The 16,724-nt window shown below is 37.6% G+C and overlaps 1 protein-coding gene across 1 annotated transcript; it reads left to right on the top strand.

The window, feature by feature from the left end:
• Positions 1-1,414: 1,414 nt before the first annotated feature.
• LOC121267637 (protein SCAR2-like) lies at positions 1,415-16,060 on the top strand. The gene is given in 10 exon segments (XM_041171595.1): positions 1,415-1,870; positions 2,960-3,123; positions 10,155-10,278; positions 10,411-10,540; positions 11,382-11,443; positions 11,567-13,929; positions 13,932-15,196; positions 15,288-15,374; positions 15,490-15,594; positions 15,682-16,060. Coding segments are annotated over 10 exon segments (4,509 nt in total). The 5' UTR covers positions 1,415-1,715; the 3' UTR covers positions 15,736-16,060.
• The last annotated feature ends 664 nt before the right edge of the window (positions 16,061-16,724 follow it).

Raw genomic sequence — 16,724 nt, 5'->3', positions numbered from 1 at the left:
ATTTATTTATATTTCATAAAAGTATTATCAGCCTATGTCACGGGATACAATTTTTAAGACAGGTTTCAAACACACACAAAAATATTAATCATATAATAATTAAAAGCACGAGTTTATAAATTTGGACCGTCAGTTCTGTTTAGATATAGAAATAATTTTATTTTATTTTATTTTATTATTATAATTTTTTTTAAATTTTTATAAAAAAATATAATAAATAATTTAATTTTTTTAAATATTAAAATAATAATAATATTTTATTTAAAATTATTACACCCCACTAACTATTCAAATGAAATCTTAGAGACGTTCCATCATTAAAACCTCCTGTGATTGTTTGTCAATGATATTGACAAGCATCCTCGGAAAGCAGCCAACATATTCCTTGGAAAATCAAGGAGCAGTTAAACAAAAGGCATTTACCAGAAAGCAAGACAGGACAACTAAAAGGAAAGAACTTCTCCTCTACTTCACTAACTACCACTCTACCAAACCATGTTTTTCCTCTCATTAAAATCTAAATGTTTTGCAAGAACCGATTAAAGGTAAGAACCTTTGGATGTTCCTACTCTAGTAGCAAGAAAGAACACAAAAAATCAGGTATATCGTAATTGAAATAAGTCAGCTAATTAATGTGATTTCATATGATTCATTAAATTTATTTTTTTATTAAATAATTTATATTCTGACGTATTATATCAAATTATATCAATTTATAAATTTATTTATATAAAATATTTTTTATAATTAAAGCATTTTTCACCAAATATCAAGTTCTTTTTCTTAAAATTGGTCATCTTCGTTCTTGTGTTTAAATTATAAGGTTGATTTTGTAGAAAGAAAGATATCGTCGTAGATTTTATAATTGTTAATACAGTTATTAAAAAATCTCTTTCAGAATCTATTACAATCTCTTTCATTAAAAAATATTTTTTTAATCACGAAATAAAAATAAATAAAAAATATTAGTCTTCTCATTGGAGCTCCCGATGGGAATTTTTTTTTATTTTATAATTAAAAAATTATTTTTTAATAATGTTATGAATTTTTTTTATTTTTTAAAAATATTTAAAAATGTTAAAAAATCTATATAAAACATAAAAAATAAAAAAAAAAAAAAAAAAAAAAACACATAAAAGAGCCTAGCGGGAGATAGTGGATCTACTAGAAATGGTGATGTCTTGGCAGCAATAGATATAGACCGCGTTTAAATAGTAAAATAAGATAACGTGATTTTAAATAATAAAATATTATTGTAATATTAATTTTTAATATTATTATTATTTTAAAATTTAAAAAAATTAAATTATTTATTATATTTTATATAAAAATTTTAAAAATTTATAACAATAAGGTGATAAATACCTCTTCTACCTCCAAAACGTACTCCCGTTACCGAAAATGGAGTCGAACATAAAGATGGGTATGATGACGAGCACTAGAAAAGGACATTTTCCGGATGAACAGTAGTTTCCATTTTAAAAAAACCTGTTAAATTCATTCAGTAATATTAAAGACTCTATATCTCTCTCTCTCTCTCTCTCTACATTCTGATCACCGTATATTCTTCATTCGTTAGTTGTTCATTCACTCATTATTCCCAAAACCAAAAGAAAATCTGCTCCTGTTCTAAGCAGCTCTCGAGCTGGGAAATGCGTTTAACTTAAGAATTAGGGTTTTGAATTTGCGGACTTGGGATAAGAAGAAGACGAGTAATGCCGTTGTTGAAGTACCAGATAAGGGACAAGTATAGCTTGGCGGATCCGGAGCTCTACAAAGCTGCCAATAGAGATGATCCCGAGGCTCTCTTGGAAGGCGTGGCCATGGCTGGACTCGTCGGTGTCTTGCGCCAGCTCGGCGACCTTGCAGAGTCAGTCCCCTATCTCCTTTTTAGTTATTTTGCTTCTTCTTTTTCTGTTGTGTGTAGTTTTCTATTTGGGTGGTTTGGGCAGTGAATTGCGGTGGTGATAAGAAATGCTGAGCCACTGGGGTTTGAACTTGGGGTTTCTCAACGTTTTCCTGTGTTGATGATTCGACTACGGGTCGAATTGCGGCGGGTTTTATATGGAACCTGTCTTTTTATTAGATTATATGACCGGATTGACCCCATGGAAATGGAGTGGGCTTTGAAGATTGCTTTTTGTGCTGAATTTGGGAAGCTTGTTTGGAACTTGACTCTGAGACTTGGTGACCTTTGATTTTTAATTTAATTTACGTTGATATTGGCATCGCTTTGTGATTTTTTTTTTCTTTATTTTTATAGTTTGTTATTCTTTATTAGGATTGAGTTCAAAATTTTGGAGTTAACCAGAATGGCAAATGACCCGGCTGAGGCTGAGATCGATATTCTTAAGATAGCTTTTGAGTTATTAATCAGGCATTTGAGTTAGATGACGAATTGGGAAACTTAATTGCAAGAAAAGCTCAATCGAGACTGAAACCTATGGACCATGAAGATGGACGGATTACTTTTGAATGCTTCTAGATTTTTCTGTTAAAAATATTATTTCTTATTTTATAAAAGAGAAATTGAGCTTATAGTCTGTCGTTTATGGTCTAGTGGTGGTTTTGGGACTTCGGGCATAATTTTTAGGATAGTGTGTCGAAGAATTGATGTCTTGTTTGATCTTCATTCTTTTTGTTTTTTAGTTTTTTTTTTTCCGACTTTTGTTGAAATTTTGTCATTGGCATGAGCTGACTCTGGGTTATTTAGCTTGTTGAGTGAAGAAGTTCTAATATTGGGCTTGAGGTGAGCGCACAATTAGAGCCCTGCATATGCTCCAAGCTTGGCATACAAGGTCATTAATGCTGCTAGGGTGACAAAAAGATTACTATCATTTGTCCTGTGTACTCACCGCTCGATCTCACTTGACTGTATTTTGATTTGCTTCCACATATCATTTGAAGTTCTCACATAATAGCTGCATATAATAATATACTTTTCTGTCATTTTTAAAAGGTTTGCTGCTGAGATTTTCCATGACTTGCATGAAGAAGTAATGACAACTGCTGCAAGAGGTCATGATCTTATGGTTCGTGTTCAACAGCTTGAGGCAGAAGTTCCTTCAATTGAGAAGGCATTTCTGTCCCAAACAAGTGATTCATTCTTCTTTTCAAATGCAGGTTAGATTACTTGCCAAGTACGTTTGTTGCCCTGTTAAACTTGAATGAAATTTGAGTGTACTTTGATAGGTTAGTAAGCATATGAAATTTAGTTAAACCTTATTTCTTGCCCTTACTGTGATGTTGTAACTGTTACCGTATTGCAGCAAACTAATGGTAAAAACTTTTTTTGCATTTTAAAATTTTCTTTTGAAGCCAATTATTAAGTTCTGGAATTTCTTTTGCTGTGATTTCCCCACTATACAAATAAAAAAATAGCATGGCATGTATAAATGAATTAAATTTTAAAAAAAATGTAATCTAGTTCTAAGAGTTTTTTTTTTAAAAAAAAAGAACATTTTTTTTCTAAATGTATCGAAAGAAAAAATAATGGGCCATCAAAAGAATTCCATTTCTATTTTTTTCTAAATGTATCAATAGAAAAAAAATTGGGCATAAAAAACGTTCTATTTCTGGAAAAATAAAAGAACTCTAAAAAAAGAAACCAAATTTTATCTTTTGGATTGAAAAAAATAGAAATATGTGAATTGAGTGAAACTAACGAAGAAGAAAAAAAGTCAATAATCCATAATCAACTTAACAATCGAATATATTTGGTACTTAAAACATGCTTCTTATAGGAATAATGTACCAGTTATATTCACCTCTGTTTCTTAAATATAAAAAATGGTAGTTTTAATGTTCTGTACTATGCTTTACGGGATTTTGAATAAGCGGCACTGTAATGGTTTTTGAAATGCATTGCTTCAGTCCTAGAATTTCGGTGTCTGCTTCTGGTCCCTTGGGTTGCTGAACTGCAGTTATTTCTGTTCTGCCTCCTGAATTCTCTTCTACATGGCCAATTTTCTTCCTGAGATACCCTCACTAGTTAGCAAAGAGAAGACTTTTATAATTATCTTTTTGCCGGAGAATATTAATTTGGTTTCTTATGTATGGGGTTAAGCATGCAGGAGATTGTCCCCATGATGAATCAGGGGATCTTAGTAAGTTTGATTGAGTGATGGCATTGACTCTGGCAAGTGAAGATGCTAGAAGATTTTAGTTTGATCCTTATGCATGCATGCAGAGGCATCATGATTTCACATTATTAACATGTGAAATTATTTAGTGATAGAAAAGGGATATTATCCTGGTACACAAAATATATGGATCCGCTCAACAAACAAAAGGGAAAAGAGGTAAAAAGTTCTGGAAATTAGAATTAGAAAATGGAACACGATAATGAGCCTTTGTCCAATTATACAAGGTGTTAAGAACAAAAAAAGAGTTTAATTCATTCCCACTCCACAAAGCTCCACTGGTTTCTTTTCTTCCATAGACACCATAATATGCCCAAAGGGACCTTCTTACACAAAAGAAATAAAATAATGTGGCTAAGTTACCTTTCCAACATGTCAAGAGTCCCACCACCCGAGAAGGCATCACCTAATTGATCCCCAAGAGATCGAAGATCGTGCTCCATGGGATGCTTGCAATCTTGCAATGTAAAAGAAGATGATCCATTGTTTCCTCACATGTCATGCACATGCTATCAAAGTGTATGAATTGGCCGAATTATCTGGCCTTGAGATTTCTGTTTTATTATATAAACTATACAAAGAATTCTATACATGAAAGGAAATAAGTATATGCTAATTCTATCCCTATACTATCTGTCAAATATTATGCTAATTGTATAGAAGAGTAAATCAAGGAAATAAATATGGACAGCTAAGGAAAGAAATATGGACAGCAAACCTGTCCATTGACAGCCCCCCTCAAATTGATGCGGGTTGATCAACAAGCATCAATTTGCTACTTAGGAAGCAATGTCAGTGGCAAGTGAGAGCCTTGGTGAAGATATCAGCAATTTGTAGGTCAGTGGAAATATGTGGAAGCGTGATAACACGAGCTTCAAAGTCTTCACGGATAGAGTGACAGTCGACTTCAATATGCTTTGTGCGCTCATGATAGACAGGATTGACCATGATTTGAATAGCACTTGTATTATCAGCGTGTAAAGGTGTAGGATCGATCTCAAAGAAGTCTAACTCAGCAAGCAAACCTCGAAGCCAAATAATTTCAGAACAAGCAAGAAACATTGTCCGGTACTCAGATTCTATAGATGACTTAGAAACTCTATCTTGCTTCTTACTCTTCCAGGAGATCAACGCATCGCCTAAGGAAAACCAGCCCAACTAGTTATGGAGTGACGTGTATCAGCACAACCAGCCCAATTAGCATCGCTATACAGTAAGGCAAGGAGAATTTCCTGCAGGAAAGAATAAGCCATGGGCAGAAGTGCCCTGAACATAGCGTATGATCCTACGAACAACAGCCAAATGAAGATGACGAGGAGTCTGAAAAAACTGGCTGACTTGTTGTACAACAAAAGAAATGTCCGATCTAGTAATGGTGAGATAGACAAGGCTACCCACCAACTTCCGATATAAACTGGGATCAGCAAGTAAGTCACCCTTCTTTTTGCGAAACTTGACATTTAATTCCATGGGAGTATCAACAAAGGTAGCCACCTGTAGGCCACTTGTAACCACCAAGTCACTAGCATACTTATGTTGATTGAGTGAAATACCAGAGGGACTATGATGCACCTCAAGACCAAGAAAATATGTTAAGAGACCCAAGATCTTTCATATGAAATGACTCTGAGAGATGAGTCTTGAGCTGGACAAGAAAAGCAAAATCGGAACCAATAATCACAATATCATCAACATAAACCAAAAGATCAACAATACCCATGTCTGATTTCTGAAGAAACAATGAAGTGTCATACTTGCTTTGCTTGAATGAAAATTGTAATAAAGTGATCTAAATTTATCAAACCAGCCCTCGGAGCCTGTTCGAGACCATAAAGAGAACGACGAAGTTTACACATATGTGAAGTCGGAGAGGGAAACAATCCCAGGGGTGGCTTCATATAAATACACTCTTTAAGATCTCCGTGAAGAAAAACATTCTTGGCATCCATATGATGTAGTGGCCAATCATTGAAAGCTGTAAGAGCTAGAATTGTACGAACAGTAGTCATCTTAGCCATAAGAACAAAGGTCTCTTCATAATTGACACCATATTCCTGATTATTCCCAAGTGCAACAAGCCAAGCTTTGTAACGATCCAAACTTCCATCAGATCAAACTTTGACCGAGTAAACCCATTTGCAACCCAGAGGAACAATGGTGGGAGGACAAGGCTCAATGTCTCAAGTGTGATTGGCCTCTAGAGCGGCAATTTCTTCTTGCATAGCTTGTCGTCAACAGTCATGCTTGGCAGCTTGTAAGTAGGATGTGGGAATATCAAAACTGGACAATGCAGCAGTAAAAGCTGAAATAGAATTGCCAGAACTGGAAGAAGGAAGCCCATACCTATCCGGGGGTATTGACACTCGAGGAGAGCGACGTACCAAAGGCGCTGGAGGTATTGTAACTAACTAAATCTGGAGCGTGGTAGAATCAGATATCGGGGGAGCTACCGGAAGAGGCTATGGGCGAGGATTTCTTGTATACACCATACCTAGTTTAAAGCGAAAGCTGACAGAAGGAGAATCCGAGAACTGCTGCTCAAAGGAGGGGAGGACCATAGTAGAAGAGGAGGACAAAAAAGAGACAACAAAAAAATGTTGATTTTCAAAGAAAATAACATTCCGAGAAATACATGTATGATGTAACGTAGGATCATAGCAAACAAAGCCCTTTTGACACACATTATATCCCAAAAACGCACGTCAAACAGCTTGAGCAAATAATTTACGTCGCTCATGAGGAGGTAAGTGAACAAAGCATATACAACCAAAGGTACGGAGATTATCGTAACCAGGCTGCTTAGCAAACAAGTGAAAATAGGGAGACTTCATGTGTAGAACTTGGGAAGGTAAAAGATTAATCAAGTGAGTAGCAGTTTTCGTAGCCTCGACCCAGAACATGAATGGAACAGAGGATTCTAACAAGAGAATACGTACCACATCCAGAAGATAGCGATTTTTGCATTCGGCTACTTCATTTTGTTGTGGAGTAGTTGGACATGAACATTGATGAATAATACCTTTAAAAACCAAGAAGTTCTAAAACTCATTAGACAAATATTCACCATTGGAATCGGTGTTTAATGTTTTGATAGAAGTATAAAATTGATTTTCAATATGTGCTAAAAACACAGTAAAAGTACGAAAAACCTCAGATTTAGAGCGATGGAAATACACCCAAGTAAATCTTCTATGATCGTCAATGAAAGTTACATAATATTTAAATTTTTCATGTAAACTAACTGGGGAAGGTCCACAAACATCACTATGGATAAGATCAAAACAGTGAGAAGCTCGACTAGCATGCAAAGGAAAGAGGAGAGTTTTCCTTTTACAAAGCTTGCAAGAAGCACACTCAAGAGAGGAAGAACAACGTTCTTTATTACCAAGTAAACCAGAGTTCAATACATGAGATAAGATCTGAGTATGGGGATGGCCTAAACGATGATGCTACACCATACTAAGATTTGGAACATTATTACAAGCAAAGGAAAAACTAGGAGGAACTGAAGAAAATACTGGAACAGGAAAAAATAGTGGAAACAAGTGCCTCAATTTAGGTCCCTTCGGGATCGGCTTCCCCGTTACCTGATCCTGCACAACACAACCATCACCAAAAAAATTAATAGCACAATTGTTATCAACTAACTGACCAACAGATTTAAGATTCGTAGAAAGCTGATGAGCAAGAAACACATCAGTAAACTTAGAAGAGACATCACCGACAACAGCAATCAGCAAGGAACTGCCATTGGCAGTTTGAATAGTAGATTTTCCAACATAGGGCCGAACATGACACAGAGCTGTGAGATTATTTGTCATGTGATTAGAGGCCCCTGAGTCCTCGTACCAAAGTGTAGTAGAATTATTACCTTGGAACCCCATTGCAGATAATGCCGAAATTAACATCTATTGTACCATTTCGGGTGTGCAGTAATTCGCTACAAGAGGTGCAAGAACAGAGGAATCACCTGGAGAAGAGCCATTGGCCACAGAAGGTGCTGTTGGAGGTGCAATAACAGAAGTCTGAAATGCTTGAGCCTTACGATTCTGGGGGCGGATACGACATTCTTTGATAATGTGACCCCCCTTCTTACAATAAAAGCAGTACTTCTTGGGACAATTGGCAGCAATATGCCCAAATTCTTTGCAGCAAAAGCACTACAAATTTTTAGAATGCATAGGCGGTCCTCGTCCTTGGGCAGCATAAGCCACAGTTCCTAAACTACCATGAGATTGCTCCAGAGTAGCTTGAGTACTAAGACGTTGTTCTTCATGAAGTAACTCACCAAAACAAACATTAAGAGAAGGAACATGAGATCTATTCAGCAGAGATGAGCGAACAGATTCATATTCCAGGCGGAGTTTCATAAGAAACTGATCACGCCGACTAGTCTCGTGGAGATGTTGAATAGTTGAAAGAGCAGCAACAGGAACATCCGCTGGAACAAGATTTAGTATATTCATTCCAAAGATTCAAAAAGGCCAAGTAATAGTCTTGGATGGAAAGACTGCCATGTTGAAAAATAGCAATCACATGCTCTAACTGAAAGCGACGAGCATTGTCTTGATGATAAACCTTTTTCAGATAAGTCCACATGGATTGAGCAGAGCGATGAGGATGCAAGTTGGTGGCAATATGTGACTCCATCGAACCAAGAAGCCAAGACATGATCTGAGCATCAAGCACACCCCAAGAAGGAGAAGACCTGACATTCTTGGATTTGTTAGTGTTGGATGTTTTTGCAACATACATGATTATACTAGATTGGTGATGTTTGTGTAGGAAAAATGGTGAAAATGTGGATCATTTACTGTTGCATTGTGAGTTGGTTGGAACGTTATGGAATGAGGTGTTTAATATAATGGAGTTAGTTTGGGTTATGCCTGCCACAGTGACAAAGCTCATGGCCAGCTGGATAAATCTACGAGGTCTCCTACAAATCTCAATGGTGTGGAAAATGGTCCCAATTTGTATCATGTGGTGTCTATGGAAGGAGCGAAATGACCGGACATTTGAATACAAGGAGCGCTCACTAGAAGAACTTAGATTATTTTTTGTTAGCTCTCTTTTTCTTTGGGCCACAATCGTAGATTGTCATGGCCTCAATTTTCATGATTTTCTTGTTTCTATTACTTCTCTCTAAATAGGTGTGACTTTTTGTATACCATCTTGTGTACTTGGACTATGCCTATTCATAGCAATATAATCGTTTACTTATTAAAAAAAAAAAGCCTCTCCTGGATGGGATCCAAACCATTTTATCATCACCATCCTGTCCAACCCTACAAGAGTATAACCTGACAAACTTGACAAAGAAAGATTAAAAGAGATCCTCCTCCAAGTCATTTGCTTCCCTGGTGAAGGTGACAACTCGAATCATGCCGAGGAAGATGGCGATCCATCACATAAGCTTCCTTCATTTTTTTTAATAAGTAAAAGGAAATTCTATTAAACCAAGTAATTAGGCATAGCCCAAGTACACAGGAAATATATAAGAGAAAACACCTAATTACAAGCTAGGAACTAGAAAGAGCAACAACAAAATCACGAAAATAAACTTTATCAAGAACAATAGCTGAAGTCCAAAGAAATAAAGTATGAAAGAAAGAGCCTCTAACCTCTTCCATTGAACATTCTCTATCTTGAAAGCAACAGCCGTTTCTTTCAAGCCAAATGCACCACATTAGGTATAGTGAAATCATCTTCCACACGGCAGCAGTAATGTTGTTACCCTGGTACCTCTCCAACAAGCCAACAGGTCCACCACTCTTGTAGGCATCACCCAAGCAACACCAGTCCTATAAAAAATCTCATCACTTAAGGCCTTTGCCATCTCACAAAGGAGTAAGAGATGATCCACCAATTCTCCATTCCTTTTGCACATAAGCTTCCTTCATTGTAGAAATTTGTATAAAACTTGGAATCTCAAGAATTCTCATGTTTTAAAGTCTTAGCTCCTAGAATGAATGCCAAAGTTAAGTGCTAAGTAAATACACAATTCTATTACAGGTGTTGATTGGCATCCTAATTTGCGTACGGAACAGAATCTGATAACTCAGGGTGACTTACCTCGCTTTGTGATGGACTCTTATGAAGAATGCAGGGGCCCTCCACAGTTATTTCTGCTAGACAAGTATGGTTGTCTTATTTACTTGGGCTTTCCTTCCCCCATTTTTTGATCGTTGGCTTAATTGGTTGTAACAGGAAGTTAAATGTGTTTTTTTAGTATATAAGTTTGAAATTTAGGATGTTTGGATGGTAACAGGTTTGATGTTGCGGGCGCTGGGGCTTGCTTAATGCGTTATACTGATCCATCATTCTTTAAAGTGGAATCAGCATCCTCTGGAGCAGCAACAGCAGAAGTTCCAAGGGAAAAAAGAATCCGCAAAATGAAGGTATTGCATTGAAAAGCTGATCATCATATTATGAACTTCTCTTGTGGCAACTGTTTTAACTATAGAAATTTGTCAATTATTTCTTTTCTTCTTTACCTTTGCTTTTTTAGTTTTGAAGGCCAACCTGTTTGCTGCCAATCTATCCATATGTGTTCACTTTGGCCTGGGGGAACCTACTTGGGACCCATATCAAGGAAGTTGTCATAGAGTTTTCTGCTATTTTTCCCTTTTTAAAGCATAAATAGAGATATGGAATCCATAACCTCATTTTCTCTCAGTTATTATGAAATTCACTGCTTTGACAGTAAGCCTTCGTAGCCTTCAATGTGATGAATTACATTTCCTCTGAGATCAAAAGTTTCAAAACATGACCCCTTAGTATGTTTCACAATATTTAGCAGGCTCACATTGGTTTTAAGGCATATATGAATATTGGTTTTGGGTAATGGGCTTTCTTAGATCTCAAAAATGCTGTAAGATGCGACCAGATGTAGGTGATATGGATCGACGGATCATGTGATTATTCTCCAGTGAATCACACTCTTGAAAAAATTGTGAAGGTGCTGGAACCAGCTGATGGAGAAGCTTAGTTACCGGTTATTGGTAGGCATATATGTTTCAAAACCGGTGAATATGAGGCTTACATATACTTCTCCATGCTCATTGTATCAAGAGCATATCAGTTATTTTTGGGCGTTTTTCTTTTTGATGATGAAGACACCATGGCTAGGAATTCTGCAGATCAGCATATTGGCTTCTTATCTTGTTTACAGCAACTCATCGCCATACAGTATTAACTTGTGTAGTTACAAAGTTTAAGATGTAATTTCATCTTCTGCAGAAAAAAGGATCGTGCTGGAGGAATGGAGAAACACCTGAAGTACTACCCCCATCACATGCCAAGTGAGGACTCTAATCCCATATTGGTTTATTTTGTTAATCTGGCTGTCTTGTGGTTGTTTGAGTCTTATATTATTTTGTATAGATGATTTATTGGCAACCATAATTTACTTTCAAATAGTGCAGATTGCATCAGTTGTTTCTGAAGGAATGCGTTGAGAATGGTTATAGTAACCCTGCACGACTTGTGAAACTGAAGAGAAGGCAATTGAATGGATCTATATTTGACTCAAGCGCTGGGAAAAGTTACCTAGATAAAGTTCTGGAGTCTCCCACTCCAAAGCAGGTTCATGAAATTTCTGTCACTTCACCCATGAAATTGAAAGGGGATAGTTATAGTGAATCAGGGCTTGAAGTTCTTGAAATCACTGCTGTGAATCCTGCAAAGAAGTCATCACAAGGAAAAGAAAGTTCATGTTCCTCCCCTAACGCACAGGAGGTAGTTTTAAAACCATGTATAGAGAAGTTTAATCAGGACGTCATTGGTGGAAAAACTGTGAAGGTGCCTGAACCAGCCGATGATGATACAGATAATATTTCTTCTTCCACCCTCCATAGGGTAGCGGCTGAAGAGGAACTAGCCATTGATGGAGAAGTCAAAACAGAAGGCTGTGTAGACGGGTACCATTCTGAAGATTTGACCAGTGATATGGACAATTATATGGATGCACTCACCACGATGGAGTCTGAAATAGAAACAGAAAATGAATATACATCTAAAATGGGTATAGACCAAAGTCAGAAATGGAAACAGAAAATGAGTATACATCTAAGAAATTCTTGCGGTGGTGAAGTAAATCTGGGGTTCCAAGCTCGATCTTCTGATTCTCATTCATTTGGAAACTCCTCTGCATCGGATAATGGGAATGGCTTATTCAAGTGTAACAGATCCAGTTTCTCCGACTCTGATACATTAAGCAGTTTGACTGAGAATGCAGCATTTGGTGGTGATGGATCGGCTAAAGTATCCCCATCGACTGAAATTTGTGCAGCTGAGGCTGTGGATATGCCATCCTGCCAGGTAATGGATGAGTCTCAGGGAGCCAAATTGGATGAGCTTGCAGTGTTGTATGATACAGGCATTGAGCAAGACAAGGTCCTCAAACTTGGAGAAGCATCATGTAGTTCATGTCTTACAGATTCCAAACCTACCCTACTACCTTCAGGTCACGGAGTACACTCATCACTAGTTACATTGGTAGGTCCTGAAGTAGAGGGAGCAACCTCTGACGAAATTAAGCTTGGTTCCAAATTATCAGAAATAGATGAAAATGGGACAAATCTAGCTGAAGATAGAGTTGTCAGCTATGATGTTCCGTCCCAGATTCTGAATGATATTCACCTTATAGGTTCTGCCGAAAGCCATTCGCCTAGTGAAGATCCCAATGTTTCTGATGCTTTGCTGCATCTGTCAGATGTTTCAGAGGTGACTCCTGAAAATAAAGGAAGTGAAAATTCTCGTAATGAAGTGCTTCAAACAAAATCTGCAGGTGAAGATTATTCTGAAAATTTGGTCGATGCAAAGATTGGTTCAACAGATTTAAGTATTTCTCCTACAGAAAAGCAGCAACTTTGCTCAGTCTTGCCGGAAGTAAAAGCGAGTTCAAATGTTATACATGCTACTTGTTCAGACATTGTAGGGACAGATGAAATATTTTCCAAAGCCAATAATGCTCTTATGGCAAATGGAATCAACTTGGAATACTTGACTCCTGTGGTGGAAACTCAAAAGACATGCAACATAGAGGAGCAGAAATTCTCAGTTCTAACCTATATTGCTCCAGAACTTGAACTTGCTTCTGCAGAATTGGGTGTCCCATGCTCTGACGAGAAATCCGATTGTGATGAGATTCCAACGGCAACAGATAAAATAGGTACATCCACCTGCAATGTGGATGCTGTGGGAGGTGATGCTGCTCCTCTTGAACCTCCGTACAGTTGTCAAAATCACACAAGCCATGAGGATTATATTAACATGGAGGCTGTAGTAATTGAACCAATTATACCAGACGTGGTTTTATCTGCTGCTGTTACTAGTGCAAATGATGTTTCCAGTGATTTTATTGATCCATCTTTAGATCGAGCTTGCTTTTCATCCAGGAATCATATAAATTTGCAAGATGCTTCTTCTGAATTTGCCGAACCCCATCCAAAAGAGATGGAGTTTAACGATGCAGTTTCTCTAGAATATCTTAAAGAAACCAAGGCACAAAATATAGTGAATCGACTGGAAGTTGCTCGTGCAGATACCCCATGCAAATCAGTCTCTTCTAATCATTCCGATTTTAAAACAGTTGCTGGCGATGATGATGAATCATCTACAGCCAATAATACCCAATATGGTTTATCTGCCAACGATGCCAGCACAGCCCCAAGATGTGTACCAAGCAATCAACATTTGGAATCAAAAACTCCCAACCAGAGTCATCTTTCAGAGAATGGTGAAGCTGAGGTGTGTTCACCTATTGGCTGCCCCCAGAGCCAGGGGCTCCTTTAAAGAGTGTGATGCAATTTGAAGCTTATGTGGAAAGTTTGCAAGAAGATGAAGCAACTTATAACTTTTCAAGACTTGAATCTGAACAGATACGATCTCTGAACCACACAGATCAGGAAAGATGTGAACAGATACAATCTTCAAATCACTTACGGGAAAGATGCTTTGATTCTCCTGAATCTGACCTGCTGTCAGCTGGCTGGGAACTTGATGGTTCTAAGCAAGCAACGGGTCCACTGGAGTCTGCTCTTCCTAGCTTTGGCATGCTCCCTCAGGCAGCTCATGTTAATCTGGAGGAGTTACCACCTCTGCCACCTCTACCTCCTATGCAATGGAGGATGGGAAAGGCTCCAAATGCTTCCCTAGCTTCCCCAAGAGATTTGGTGGAATCTAGTCAGCATGCATTCCCACCGTTGCATCTTTTTGGTGATGAGAAAGCTCAGTTTAGTTTTCCAGCATCCCAGACAGGGATTTTGCAGCTTCAGAACCCATTTTTGCCCATCACGGCCATAGAAGATGAGAAATCCCAACAAGTTTCAGAACGATTGATGACTAATTTGTCACAACTGATCCCATTCTCTTTGCAATTGCAAACCATGGTTAGTGATTCAAATAGTCAATCCAGTTGCCACTCTTTTGAGGGAACTAAAACCATCAATCCATTCTTAGTATCACCACCAACTGAAAGACCAGAATCTGGTTTCCCTGCCTTGGACGGAGAAAAGGCCCACTCTAGTTCAGTCCCAACCATGGTTAGTGATTCAAATAGTCAATCCAGTTGCCACTCTTTTGAGGGAATTAAAACCTTGAATCCATTCTTAGTATCACCTTGGATACCATCTGAAAGACCAGAATTTGGTTTCCCTGCCTTGGACGGAGAAAAGGCCCACTCTAGTTCAGTCCCATTCACACCAATACCAACCATCGAATACACGACTTCTAGACATGATCTTGAAGTTTCCCAAGAGAAACTAATCGAGCCTTTCTATCAACCAGAACCAGAAACAGGATCAGTGGATCAAAAACTTCAACCCACACCACACTATAATTCTGAAGGGGAGTCACGAAATTCTTGCAACACATCCATGCCATCACCAACTGTGGAAGGAGAACAGCCTCAGCGTGATTTATTGAGTCTAGATGGAGAAACCCCTCAAATACCAGACGTAGATGTAGGAAAGCCAAATGGAAATCCTGCAACTAAGCTTTCTCGTCCCCCAAAACCTCTCATTGATGCTGTTGCTGCTCATGACAAAAGCAGGGTAACGATCGTTTTCTGGTATCCTTTCTTCACAATTTTCTCCTCCATTGCTATGAAAGTAATTGCTTGATGAAATATTGAACCTTTTGCAGTTGAGAAAGGTAGCTGAACGGGTTCGGCCTGAGATTGGGCAAAAGGTAGATGAAAGAGACTCGTTGCTAGAACAGATACGAAGGAAGGTTAGATTCAACAGATGTTTTATTTTTCTGTTATGTTACATCGCACTCCTCCCTCTTCATTTTATGTTCTTTTACAATTCCATGAACCAATGGCTGAGCTTGTTTGTTTTTTCAGTCCTTCAACTTAAAGCCAGCAGCGGTGACGAGACCCAGCATTCATGGCCCTCAAACCAACCTGAAGGTTGCTGCTATCTTGGAGAAAGCAAAAACAGTTCGCCAGGTCTCTCTCTCTCTCTCTCTCTCTCTCTCTCTGTGTTTGAACTTTGAATGTTTATCCACCACATTAAAATGATGGCTCTTGAAATAGGCATTCGCTGGAAGTGATGAAGATAATGATTCAGATAGTTGGAGTGATGCTTGAAAAACTAAGTCGACGGTACTACAGCATTTCACTACTTTAATTACCAGCTTGAAATGGTTTTGAGAGATTTTCTTTTTCTCTCTGCTATAGTTAATAGCAAATATATGTGATCTGGTGTGTTCTTTCTTTCTGTTCCACGCTCGTGTATAGTAGTCCCCTCACTAGCACTCCCCCTTCCCCTTCTTCCCCAATTTCTCTTGGGTCAATTGTTTTGTAAAGAATAACAGCTGAGGTTCAGTGTGCAATTGCTGTACCAATCAAATTAGAAGTAGCCACTGTTGCAAAATAAAAATAAAAATAAAAAAGAAAAGGCTATTTTAGGCAACCCCAATGTGAATGTTCTACATGCTCTCCTAGTGTTATATTGCCCAACTTGGAGCATTGGAATGGTTATATTTCTTCATATCTACTTCCATTTCAATCTTTGTAATGGTTTATTCATAGAAACTCTAATGGGTGGAACCAATTTGACTGTTTTACAAAAAGTACAATCTCTATTTAATCTTATATTTTCTTTTCTTGTAGTTTTCGAATGATCAGCTCAAAAAACTTTCATCGAGTCACAAACTTCAAGGATTTGCCATTGAGTCTCCCTCATTTAAAACAACACTAACAACAAAGAAGCACAATTTTAAAATTACAATCAAAAGCGACCATATCTTTTTAATAAAAAGGTATTTACTAGAATAATGCTATTCATAATCTTTTTAATTACAATTTTCTCATTATCTTCTTATATGTCATCAAATGATTGAAAATCTATTTGCTATTTTTCGATTTATATACCAGATATTTGATATCGGTCTTTTGCCGAGTTCAAACCCGACATTGAGATGGGCCTCTTTTCTCTAGCTTCATGTTGGGCCGTTGGTATTCTACTAGGGCTTCAATTAATCAAGAAGATACATCATTGTACACAGTGACCCATGGAGAAACGAACGCCCTTAAAGCAAGATGTGTTAATCGTCAGATATTAGTACCTGCTCGAA

Source organism: Juglans microcarpa x Juglans regia, chromosome 5S (assembly GCF_004785595.1).
Source record: "Juglans microcarpa x Juglans regia isolate MS1-56 chromosome 5S, Jm3101_v1.0, whole genome shotgun sequence".
Classification (NCBI taxonomy): domain Eukaryota; kingdom Viridiplantae; phylum Streptophyta; class Magnoliopsida; order Fagales; family Juglandaceae; genus Juglans; species Juglans microcarpa x Juglans regia.
The sequence above is the reverse complement of the archived record's forward strand: the minus strand, read 5'-3'. Positions and strand labels throughout refer to the sequence as shown.